The sequence below is a fragment of the Callorhinchus milii genome, unplaced genomic scaffold (genome assembly GCF_018977255.1).
Source record: "Callorhinchus milii isolate IMCB2004 unplaced genomic scaffold, IMCB_Cmil_1.0 Scaffold2, whole genome shotgun sequence".
Taxonomy (NCBI): Eukaryota; Metazoa; Chordata; class Chondrichthyes; order Chimaeriformes; family Callorhinchidae; genus Callorhinchus; species Callorhinchus milii.
Genome location: NW_024704743.1, coordinates 4,754,556 through 4,767,311, shown reverse-complemented (window position 1 = coordinate 4,767,311; position 12,756 = coordinate 4,754,556). Strand labels below are relative to the sequence as shown.

At 46.1% G+C, this 12,756-nt stretch overlaps 1 protein-coding gene across 2 annotated transcripts in view; it reads right to left on the bottom strand.

Moving 5' to 3' along the window:
* The window catches only part of LOC103183612 (disco-interacting protein 2 homolog C), a 341,341-nt gene that overhangs the window by 47,989 nt on the left and 280,596 nt on the right, over positions 1-12,756 (bottom strand). For both annotated transcript variants that reach the window (XM_042332092.1, XM_042332093.1), the window contains 4 exons: positions 12,567-12,676; positions 10,212-10,292; positions 6,805-6,928; positions 2,438-2,559 (listed from right to left, as the gene is read on the bottom strand). In XM_042332092.1, coding sequence (XP_042188026.1) covers positions 2,438-2,559; positions 6,805-6,928; positions 10,212-10,292; positions 12,567-12,676 — 437 coding nt within the window. The remainder of the gene's footprint in view (positions 1-2,437; positions 2,560-6,804; positions 6,929-10,211; positions 10,293-12,566; positions 12,677-12,756) is intronic.

The following is a 12,756-nucleotide window of genomic DNA, read 5'->3' as shown; positions in this document are numbered from 1 at the left end:
ACGGGTGGTAAAGCCCACGGTTTGTACAAAGGACTCTAATCGTGAAGCGGTGACTAAGCTGCTGACTCCAATCATTCTACAAGGGCAGAGTATGTTATCTGACGCACCGAAGGCAGCTGGCTCATCCATTTCCAAACCGTCCCCCCAAGAGGCTGAGTTGAGGTCATCGCTGAAGGTGTTTGGTGAATATGTAGAAACAGCTTTAAATCGGTAAGGTGACCTGCCAGAGCGAGAGGCATCTCAGCTGGCTCTCAGTACAACCTTATACAAATCCACCGGAAGAAAGGAAGCCATTGACGAAACTGGGGCAAAGGCTAAGCAAAGACTGTTAAGTGACTGTGGTGGCAAGTGAACGTTCACAGATATCCCAGCAGACAAGTTAGCGGTCGTGCACTGAATCAATCTGCTTCTAAAAGGACTGACGGGGAGAAATTCAACCCAAGACTATATTTACTCCATTAAAGTAGCATTTCAGCAAACTCAGGTTTTGGCAAATTGTCGAATTGCCTTAACTCTGAAGTCGGTTTTCAGTCGTCCGTAAAATAAATTGACAGGAAAAGCAGACTAAAAATAAATATAATAATCCTTGCATTTGATATAGCGCCTTATTGCTTCTTCGAGACGCCTCAAAAGGCTTCACAGAGTATATACTGTGAAGTGAATTAACTTTGTTTATTTTGTGGACAAAATGTGACAGTCAATTTGCGCTCAGCAGTGTCCCACAAACAGTCCCAGTTGAGTGACCCAGTTATTTCTTTATTTAGTTAGTTTTAAGGGATTATTACTTCAGGAAAAGCGATCTGCCAATCGAATAACAACGGGGTTACCAATTGCCACTAGTTAAACAGAGACGTATGGCGTAAGGAAACTTGTCGAGCATTTCGCCCTGCCCGGGAATCAAACCCAGGTCTTCTCACTTGCGAGGCAAGTGCTCTAACCACTACAGCACAGGAACATTGCTTTAAGACAAAGTGGCTTGCAAAAGAAATTAAGACTGAATTTGAAAACTTTCACACACAAATGCTATGCGATCTTAACATTTTAAGGCTAAGACCGGGTAGAGTTTCAGCCCTCACATCTTCTTTTGAATATTAATGTATTACAAAAATCATTTCGAAACAGTTGGAAATGATTTATTTTTACCCAGATCCGGGAAAAGATAAAAGGCTACAAAAGAAAGGAATTTCTGGTGAAAGAATCGCACAGCAATTAGCAAAGGTCGGAGCCTGACAAACATTTGCACGCATTGGAAGAGGGTGGAAACTCGGTGTTAACTTTGTGGTAAAGCATAGAGACAACATTTGATCATCGGAACCAGAAGACAGACTGCGATTGAAGTGGGGGTAAATTCAAAACCATTCTGCGGAAGCACTACTTTAGTGAGCGAGCGGTGAATCTGTGGAACAGACTCCCTTGGGAGACTCGGTGGAAGCTGAAAGGGTCAATTCATTCAAATGCAAATTAGATAAGATTTCTTTGGGAAAATATTTGGGAATACAGTATAATGAGTAATTTCGTCCACAAAATACCCAGTTAATCCACTTCACGATATATTCTGATGAGCAGATGAGCACTTGAACGGTGAGTGTGAGTTGAGGCAAAGGGAAAAGAATAGACTCTCACTCACTCACCCACCTCTACAGAAGCACACTTTCCAGGTCCCACCATCTGCCCATTATTTCCTCCAATATTTCTCCTCTGATCCTCAACAATAATAATAATAATAATCCTTGCATTTGATACAGCGCTTCGTCCCAAAGCGCTTCACAGAATATACTGTAAAGTGAATTGACTGTATATTTGTGGGCGAACGCGGCAGCCAATTGCGCACAGCAACGTCCCATAATAATCCTTGCATTTGATATAGCGCCTCATCACGTCGTTGATCCGTAAGCGCTTCACAGAATATATTGCAAATTAGATTTAACACTGTATCTTGTGGACCTTGCACTCAAATTCCATTAACCCTGAGAGCCAAAGCCTTAATGGGCAAGACAGTCCTAGTTGGACAAGCAGCAGGAACGCTTGCCAGTCAGCGCAGCTGCCAGATAAATTCTTGGCCTTCGAATCATAACGGCACCGTAGAACGCGAAGGAGAAATAGCTTCTAAAAACGAAAAATCAACCCATGGAAAAAGCCGAAAGAAGATGGTTGACACCATTTTCAAGACTCACCTCTTTGACTGCAAGTTCGGCCATTTCCCCCCCAACACCTCCCCCACCCACTCATTTCCCCCCCACAACAACAACAACAACAACAAATTACATTTGTAAAGCGCCTCTCACATCGACAGGACGTTAAGTGCTTTGAGATGTCCCCACACGACTTGAAAGGCGCTGCTGTGTAAATGTAAAAGGTATTGTGCCTTTTCGACAAACAAGAATTAGCGGAGAAACATGCTGAAATTCGTACGTAATATTGCCAAATGTTGACCTACCTCCACAATCATCTTCACCGTGGGCAATGTCGTAGCAATATTCTGTGGGTGTGGAGGACGAACTGTTATTGGCACACAACCTGCGTACAGGCAGCCATAAAATGCGGCAATTAAGTCTATTCCTGCATGAAGAACAAAAGATTTCTCGCCTTAATACAATAATCACAGCTAAGTGGCAAGGTGCAACATTAGCGCAGTGCAAGCTTCAAAACAAACCACGTCGCCAGAAGTACTTAACAGAACAAACCACACACACACACACAAGAACAACAACAAGATTACATTTGTACAGTGCTTTTCACGTCGGGAGGACGTCACAAGGCACTGGATGGTGTACAGTAGTTCAGATCCGAGCTGGGGCTGGGGGGAGGAGAAGGGAGGGGAGGGGAAGGGGTGTGGCCGATGGCATGGTCGAAGAGGAGGGTCTTGAGGCGGAACTTGAAGGAGGCTAAGGAGGGGGCGAGGCGGAGTGATTGGGGGGTGGAATTCCAGAGGTTGGGGGCAGAGTGGCTGAAGGTGGGTGGGTCGGAGGACGTGGGGCAGGCCAGAGCCGGCTGAGCGGAGGGAGCGGGCGGGTTGGTAGGGGATTAGGAGGTTGCAGAGGTAGGGTGGGGCGAGGCCATGGAGGGCTTTGTAGGTGAGGACCAGGATCTTGAATCGGACCCTCTGAAGGATAGAAAGCCAATGAAGTCGGATGAGAATGGGGGAGATGGGGTCACACACACACACCAACACACATATCAAAGAGAGATGACATTAGATTCAGAGGAGTTTTTTTCCTGCCTCTGTATGGTTGCCCTCGTGCAGTTGGGCTCTCACATTGTTCCAACACGGAGCCTGCAAAGGTTAATTCCTTTGAGAAAATCCAGACTATCTGCGGTTCCCGCTTGTTTCCTCTCCGAGTAGAATACTCGATGGTGTCCTACTGTCACTCTTCTGCTCCACTGCGTGTTCCCCTTCGTGCCCAGTCTGCCCAAACCTCGGTGGGCCAGCTTTCGGGCATTCTTCCCCACGATCGGGAACTCTTCGATTCCCTCCCTCCCTCCTTTTAAAGTCCGCTTCAAATCTTACCTCTTTAACTGCAGTGTCAGCCATTTTCACCGCCTACCCCCACCCCCACCCACCCACCCAACACCCCCAGCCTTCCCCACCCTCAGGCTCTGGTGCCCAGTCAGCAGATGTCCTCCTGTCGTGAACGACGCTATATAAATGTAAATTGTACTGTATTGATTAGATATGTCAATGTCAATAATTCACGTCAGTAGATGAATGGTTCTAATCGGCTATTTACAGATTTGAATCACTGTTTTGGGAAGGAAGGTTAAGGGGAAAAGAGTTCCAGCCAACAAACCAAATGGAGGAACTCCAGATACCTCTTGCTTTTGGAGGCGTTGATCAATTTAAATTGGGCTACAGTTTAAAAAACCTCCCCAATTTATCACACGTTCCTTTGCGCCCAAATAAAAACCTGAGCCGAGGGTGCAAAGCAATGTCATGTTTTTCACAGATGTTAAATCGCTCTCTGACTTTGCTCTCTCCATCTCTCTGTGCTTTTCCTCTCTCCCCCCCCACCTCTCTCTCAAGCACTCTCTCTCCCTCTCTGTCAATCGCCCTCTCTCAATCTCCACTGCCCCCCCTCCCACTCATACACACACTCTCTCTTTCTCTCTCTCACACCTCTCTCTCTCCCCGCTCACACTCTCAATCTCACTCTCTCTGCTCTCCCCCTCTCTGTGACTCTCTCTCTCCTTCAATTTCCTTTCTCTCTCCCCCTCTCCCATCCCGCATCCTCCTCTTCCCCTCTCCCCTCTCTCTGCTCTCCCCTTCTCACCTCCCTCTCCGTTCCGCTCCCCCCTCCCTCTCTGTTCCCTTCTCTCAATCCCTCTCCTCTCTCCCCGTCCTCCCCTTCTCTCTCACCGTCCCTCTCTCTCCTCTCCCTCTCTTCCCCTCACTCCCTCTCCCCCCCTCTCTCCTCCATGCTGGTCTAGGCCCTACACTCCAATGCAGTGCTGGTGGCGTGCTGGGTTGTTGGATGTGCCCATACTTTGGATGAGACATTAAACCGAGGCCTCTTCTGACTGTCAAGGTGGATGTTAAAGATGCCACGGGCACTATTTGAAAAGAAAAGAGTTTCTCCTGGTGTCTCGGCCGCCAATTCTAACAGATAACAGTTCAAAAATCAGTCATTCACTTCATGGCTGTTCGTAGGACGTCGCTGTGCGTAAATTAACAGCAGCGTTCACCTACAAAATACAGTTACTAAAATCCTGTGAAGCGCTTTGAGATATCTTGATGGCGGCACAAGGCGTTGGGTGCCCAGTTTGCGTGTTGTAGCTTCATCATGGTCAAAGGCGTAGAAATCCCAAGCAGCGTTGCTATTTACTTTCATGTGGATCACTGGGGAGAACAAATTTATAATACTGGGTCCAACATTCTCGTGCCAGAGAATGAGGGAGATGCTCTGGGGGTATCCACTATTCCAAAACTCTGCTCTCCAGACTCTCCCGGCTTTTACCCTACACTACTTGCAGACCATCCCGAACTCTGTACCAATGTCCTCGGCCTTCTGTGACCGCCTGTGAACCTACATCCTGGAGTTCCTCCCAGCTCCTCCCTCCCAACCTTCATGGGCTTGCGGTCAGCTGTGCTAACAACGCTTTAAGATATCCTCCCGACGTGAAAGGAGCTATATAAATGTAAATTGTGGCTAGGTTGTTGTGGAGGTGACGGAGAAGGATTGAGGTGTGATCTTTAATCATTCACTGAAGGTTAACGCTTTCCTACAGTCACTGCACTTTACAACAGTAGTTCCTGTGAGAAGCACTTTGAGACATTTGCATCAACGTGATAAGGCACTGTGTCAAACGCAAGGATTATTATAAAGTTTCCAGTCCACCTAAAGCTGCTGTCGATAAATCCAATGAAATGCAGTGCATTGCTGCTAATCTGAACACCACTAATCCAGAGTGAGCAACAATCCAAATTCCAGGCAACCTGCAGACTGTAGCGTTTAAATTTCTCGTCAAATGTGGTCAATTACAAGCAAATCACTGATCTGAACTGTGCTCGGTTTCATCTGGTTGAGCAGCAGTGGCAAAAATTAGCACCTCGAGACTGTCATTTGAAATACATTAGTCTAACCTTGTACAGGGTATTTGTATTGATGATTGGAATACATCGATGATTTTTACTTCAACACAGCCTCCAGAAGTGAGTCCCACACATTCTCACCACCCTCTGCATCAAGAAGTTCTCTTAAATTCCCTGTTGGATCTGTTACTAATTAATATACAGTCGATTCATTTTCCAGTATGTTCTGCGAAGCGCTTTGAGACGTCTCGAAGACGTGATAAGGCGCTATATCAAATGCAAGGATTATTATTATTATGGGCTATTGTGTATTTATGTCCCGTAGTTTTTTCAGCCACCAATATGTAGAAACAACCTTTCGAAGTCCACCTCATCGAATCCTTTGATAATCTTAAACATGTCCCTCTCAATCGTCATGTCCAAGAGGAAATCTCCGACCTGTCCAATCTTTTCTTGTCAGCTGTCTTCAATCATCCCTTTTAACACCCTTTCACAGCAATAATGATAACAATAATAATAATATTCCTTGCATTTGATATAGCATTGCATCGTGTTGTCTCAAAGCATTTCACAGGAAAGTAGGTTTTGTGGGCAAACACACAGAGGCCAATTTACGCACAGCAATGTCCCACAAACAGCCATGGAGTGAGTGACTCATTTTATTTGGGTGGACTGTTGGCCAGGATACCGGGAGAGAGAAATAGTGCCGTGGGTTCTTTTAACGTCCACCTGAACAGGCAGACAGGACTCGTATTGTTCACGTGCTATTTGTAGCTGAATTATTCTATTGTTTGCGGAGGCATGGCTTCCCCTGTCAAGCGGTGGGGAATAAGATGAATCATAAGGGGAACATCAATCTCTTAAAGCCTCTGTGCTTTTCCTGGTGGCTGGTTACAGAGCAGCAGGTATGAGAATAACAAGGTCTCCAAAGACTGGCAAGACACACAACTCTTCCCAAGGTGAAATCCGTGTTAGAGTTACATGCCAATTTGTATTAATACGGCAGGATGTCTCCCAGGCCTTCAATAGTTGTGGACAAAGACATTTAAAGGCACAGTCTAAGAGACCTGTATTTGAGATTTTTCAAAGCAGGAAAAGAGGTAGCGAGGAAGAGAAATTGGGAAGTTGGAATAATCTGTTGTTCTGATGTTATTGTACAAACATCATCCACAGAGGCTGGTAAACAAGCGCAGAGCAATCTCAGCGATTCCTCCTTTTGAGGAACTGACACGTAACAACACCAGCTGAAGAGGAGGAAAGAGGAGTTAGGAGCCTACCTGGTGGATAGACCAAAGCCACGTGATCTCCATCCTGTAGATGTCCTCTCTCCATCAGCATGACTGCTATTTTCTCGGCTCGTTTATGCAGCTGAAGGCATGTTAAAGAATTGGCTATCGTACCCTGAGGAAGGGAGGGGGGAGGGGGGGTGTGGGAAGAAAATACACAAAAGTTTGCTTCCATGAAGTTTGAAGTCTCACTTTATTATAGAGTTAACATTGAAACTGGACAAATTAGGTGATTTTAGACAGACTGGAAGGAACATTCAGTCCAGGCACCGGATGTGCATGTTTCATGTTAACTCGGAACATTTAGCAAACAACTTGGAACAGAAGAAATACGCCCGTGTTCATCCAGAACCGTTCTAATTCTACCGAAGGGGGTGGTCGGGGTGTGGGGGGGGGGGTAGGGAGGGGAAGCAACAATACATACATTGGGCATCATTAATGTTCCTTTGCAGAAATACTAACAAATAACACAATATTATGATGCTTTTATTGCATAAAGAGCACCACATTAAGACGCTATATTGGAACGTAAATTGCTTGCATTGTAATATGTATAAAGAATATCCAAGGGTCGTGCATTATTCATGCATTTTCCCGTACAAGTTTCAAAACATTAAAAAAATGAAATTAAAAAAATCGTGTTGCAATCCTTTAAATATGGCTTGATCACTGTTAAGTTAACTGACGCCTATATCCTTGCATTTTGATGCCTGTTACCTGCACACGTTTGGCTACAAAAGATAATCCACCAATACTTCGCAACAGATAAGGTCTTTGTAACTGTTGGTGAGCAGAACTTTTGTGAAGCAAATCAGTAGCTTCGCTCCTATTGTATAGTTAGCCAACAGACCGATGTGGGTTAGAATCATAGAATCTTACAGCGCAGAAGGAGGCCATTCGGCCCATCGTGCCTGTGCTGGCTCTTTGAAAGAGCTATCCAACTAGTCCCAGTCCCCCATTTTTTCCTTTTCAAGTACCTATCCAATTCCCTTTTGAAAGCTGCTATCGAATCTGCCTTTCAGGCAGTGCATTCCAGAAAGATAAATTGTGAATTGGTTAGGCATTAATTCAAGAACATTTTGCTTACAGGTCAGCCCAAAGATGGAGACTCCAATTCAATTAAAATCAGATCCATAATATCCTGAAGTCCTGAGGGAGAGGGTAATAGAGGTGTATGGGAGAGGGGATTAGGAGGGGTGGAGTATAAACGTTGACACGGACTAGCTGGATCCAATTGCCTGTTTCTTTGCTGGAAATAATAATAACTTGGTCACTCATCCATGACTGTATAAGAATTCACTTTACAGAATATTCTGCGGAGCGCTTTGAGACGCCTCGAAGGCGTGATAAGGCGCTATATCAAACAGAAGGATTATTATTAGTAGTATTATGTTATAATTCTTTATGTAATTCTATCTGGTAAAGGCGACAGGTAAAAAGAGCTTTCTCCCATTGTCCCCTCACCCCCCGCCAAGGAGTAGAAATAAAAAAATGCCTACAGCAGGCCAACAGCATCTGAAAGAGAAAACACTGATCAGCGTTGAGACCTCAGAACTGATCTGCGAGTGAGACTTGGCGAAGAGCCAGCCGTACTTGAAGCATTAGCTTATATTTTTGTGGAGTGACCCTCTGTGGGTTTCCAACCTATTTGTTCAAGTGTTTACCACGGTCTATCAATCAACCACGTGTCTGTCACGTGCTGCTCGACTTCTCTGGTCGAGGGGGGGGGGTGCGGGGAGGGAAGGGGTAGTAGGATGAGCGAGGAGGGTTGGAATGTGAAACTCTTTTCTCGGTCACAAACCATTGCTCACAAGATCGGTTCAGATGAAGAAGGCACTTGGGCCCCACCCGGTCTCAACCTGCCAGAACACCCATTCCTCCAACACAACGTCAAGTTGCTTTGCAAAAGAGTCCCGTCCTATACCACCTTTCCAGTCATTGATCGCTCTCTTGAGTAAAGAAGAACTTTCCGGTATCAGTCCTGAAATTGCCCTTTACGCTTTGCTTTTTCAAACCCATTTTAAATTTGACGCAGCTCCATGAGTTCCTCTCTGAGTCGTCTTCTCTCAAGGCCGAAAGCCAAACAAAAGTCCGTAAATTCTTTTTTAAAAAGGGAATTGAAAAAAAGTAAAACGAACCAAAAGTAATCGAAGAAACACGGGGGCGAGCAGGGCGAGAGTGGGTGGGATTAAACTCGGTGGCTCATGTGCAGGAAAACACCGGTGTAGAGTTTAACAGGCTGGATTGCTGTTTCTGTTCTGTGGCGTTCAACTGTTGTAACGATCAGAGCCAAGGATTCCAAAATGCTGCTTTGCCAACGGTTTCAGTCAATACCGGACCAGCGTGTAAGATCCATTTCTTTTGGCAGGGGAGAAGTAATACAAAGCTACAGAGGCTGACTGTGTACAGTGCAATTCATGTTAATTCCGATGTAGTGGAATAGGAATGCAGTTAGCAATTCGTTCTAAATCCTATAAACCTTGAAACGCAGTTTATTCCTTCAAATGCACAGCTGGGATTTGTCCCTTACCACGGATTTTACAGAACCCTACCTTTAAAGTCAAGCCCAGCCGGCATCTCAATTTAACATTAAAATGCACGGACAGCAGGGAACCCATTTGCACTCCATTGACTCAGGGTTACAACTGCAGCCTTAAAATCCAAGCAAACCAAATGTCCTACTCTCCAGGATACTCGTTCGAACCATTTGTCATTTCAAAGGAGCTGTTGTGAAGTGTACCTGCACACACGCACTGTATTTTTCGCACCAAAATGAGTAGGTGCATTAATGTGCACGTTCTTAGGAGCACCGCGATCAATCTTGGATTATTACCCAACCCTTCTACCCATCCTGATCCCGACCCCCAGCTCGGGTACAAATCCCTGACTGTCCGACGCCTTGGGATGTCCTCCCGACGTGAAAGGCGATGTACACATGTAATTTCTTGTTGTTGTTGTCAGCACTTACTTCCCGATCAAGTCATAATCACCAATAATATAAAACATGAACCGCCACCAGGTGAACATGTCTCGTCTTTCACCAGTTGCCTCTGCCACTGTTAATCTGCCCCAGCACTAAAGTCAACCACCAAAAGGTTAAATGGCTGAAGAACAGAAGTAGTGAGGGATGTAACCACACTGTCTCTCAAGATGGTTTCTTCCAGATTTTACGCAAAGATGTCGACTGATGTGAAAGGCATAGGATTTGCGTCTTAACCCTTTAGACTGTCAGCATGTAGGGCGGCAAAATCCCAGCCTCCAGTGGCTGGTCAAGCTCTTAACATTTCAGTCTATTACCCACCGTGACGCTGAAACTCATCCACCACCAATTGGCTACTCGTTACCACAAAGAGTTCCGCTGAGCATTTTGCTATAAGCATAGTCGACGCAAGACTTACCCTGGAGTTCAGTAGTGTAAAAAGGACGTGATCTGGGGTTGTCTGCGCACGCCATTGTAAAACTTCGGACAAAAACATAAACTGAAAGAAAAGCACAGCAGTTACACGGTTAAAAGAACATCCTACAAGAGGCTTCAAGAATTACACATTTGAGAACTGTGTGTGGGCTGTGGGTTTGGTACGGGCTATTCTGTACAATACTTTCCTGAATCTCTGACTCACATTGGTTGCTCAGGTGGATTTTAAAAGATCCCTTGGCACTATTCGAAAAGAGAAAGCTGTTTCTCCCGATGACCAGGCCGACATAACCAGATCAAACTGGCCATTCTCTTTCTGGCTTTGTGCGAGACACTGGGTGTCACCTTCGCCTGCAACATACGGTCACTACACTTTACAGCAAATCCTGAGAAGCACTTTGAGACGTTCTCCTGACGTGATTGGCGCAATATCAAACACAAGGATTAGGATTACGTTCCAACTTCCTACTGCATTAATATACAACAACAACAAGATTACATTTGTGTAGCGCCTTTCACCTCGGGAGGACGTCCCAAGGCGCTGGACAGTGTACAGCATTTCAGACCCGAGCTGGGTTCGGGGGGGGGGGGGGGGGGAGGGGGGGTGGCCGATGGCATGGTCGAAGAGGAGGGTCTTGAGGCGGGACTTGAAGGAGGTTAAGGAGGGGGCGAGGCGGAGTGACTGGGAGATGGAATTCCAGAGGTTGGGGGCAGAGTGGCTGAAGGCTCTCCCGCCAATGGTGGGGCGGGTGAGTTGGGGGACGTGGAGCAGGACAGAGCCGGCTGAGCGGAGGGAACGGGCGGATTGGTAGGGGGTTTGGAGGTCGCAGAGGTAGGGTGGGGCGAGGCCATGGAGGGCTTTGTAGGTGAGGACCAGGATCTTGACCTGGATCCTCTGAAGGATAGGGAGCCAGTGGATATATACCCTCCCAATGAACCTCTGCAACTTTAACGATGCACAGAGCAACACAGAGACAATAAAACTCAATAACCCTTACACTTGATGCAACACATCAAAATGTTTCAAAGCCTTTCACGGGCAATTGTCAAGTGTTCTGACTACCCGTATTTCCACAAATAGCAATTAAATAAATGAATGAGGATTGCTGGCCGGGAGAAACTCCATTCACATTTTCCAGTATCATGGGATCTTTAAGTCCACCTTAACAGGATTAACCTCTGATTTGGTACAAAGCCTTTTGAAAATCCACACATATATATATATATATATATATACACACAATACAGTTACAATACAACTTATCTAGCTTCTTCCACATCAGGACAACCTCTCAAAGATTTTGATAGTGCTGGATAGAGCTGGGATTGATCTCGAGGAGGATAAGAAAGGGAAAGATGACCAAAAGCGTGGTCAAAAGCCCCCAGGCCTCTGGAACTCCTTGCCTCAATCCTCCGCCTTGCCCCCTCTTGACCAGTCTTGGAAGTTGCACCTGAAGTCTCTCCTCTTCAATTGTGCCTTTCTCCCCAGCTCTGCATTCATCTCCCCTGACGATCAGCCCAGCGTATTTCCTGCCCCGCGTAAACGATTCGATAATAAATGCACGTTGTTGTTTTGAGATGCGCTCCGAACAAGGGAGGGAGCGGATTTGAGCGAGTGTCTTGTTCTAGCAACAACAGCAGGTTTAAGTAGTTTACGCCGTGACATTGCATCCGATGCAACACCATGACGTAGACTACATAGTGACCTCATCTGTTGTCGTGTACTCCTGTTTTCGCAAGAACTGACATGTTACTGGATCGACAGCTAAAGAAGGGTAGCGGGGGAACGGAAACTCTTGCTCTCTCTCTCTCTCTCTGCAGAGGGACAAGCAAACTTGCCTCGAGTGACCTTCTAAGACATTTCTGTCAAATCATTCAACCATATTGTGCAGCACAATGTGCGAATTAACCGACTACGTCTGGGAAACCTCAGCAAGGGCTGGCTCACATTGCGACCAGAAGTGGAGTCGAAATAAATGCTGTGGAGAGAATACCGCTGGAGGCTTACACAGCAGTTTTCTGTCCCAACAAACACAACGCAATTCAAAGATAACACAATAATGGTCGAAGCAAATTTATCGTGATGCTTGAAGCTTTGCGAGCCACCGCACGGTGTAAGTGGCCAAAACAAAAGGCAACAAAGCTAACTTCTTACATTGCTCGCGTCGGTTAGGATGTAAACCGTCACGTAAGCAAATGTACTTAAATCTGTGCGTCGACCATTTCTGAGCAACGTCAAATTCCAAATCCTCCAGCAATTTATTTTCCATACGTTTCGTAACTCCAGCTTGGGGTTTGCTTCTCCATTCAGAATGCACGAGAGCGTAGAGTTACCCACCTTTCTACCCTGGTCATTGTCTTCAATCTGTCCTAAATCTCTCCCGCTGGCTTGAGCAATTCGCTTTCCGGAAACCAGGTTTCCCACCATGACAGAAGCCGGGCCAATCTCTGTGGACAAGGAGGGAGTTGATGGGGTGGGTGGGGGTCGGGGGGTGGGCAGGGAAGAAATCAAGAGAGTAGACAGTATT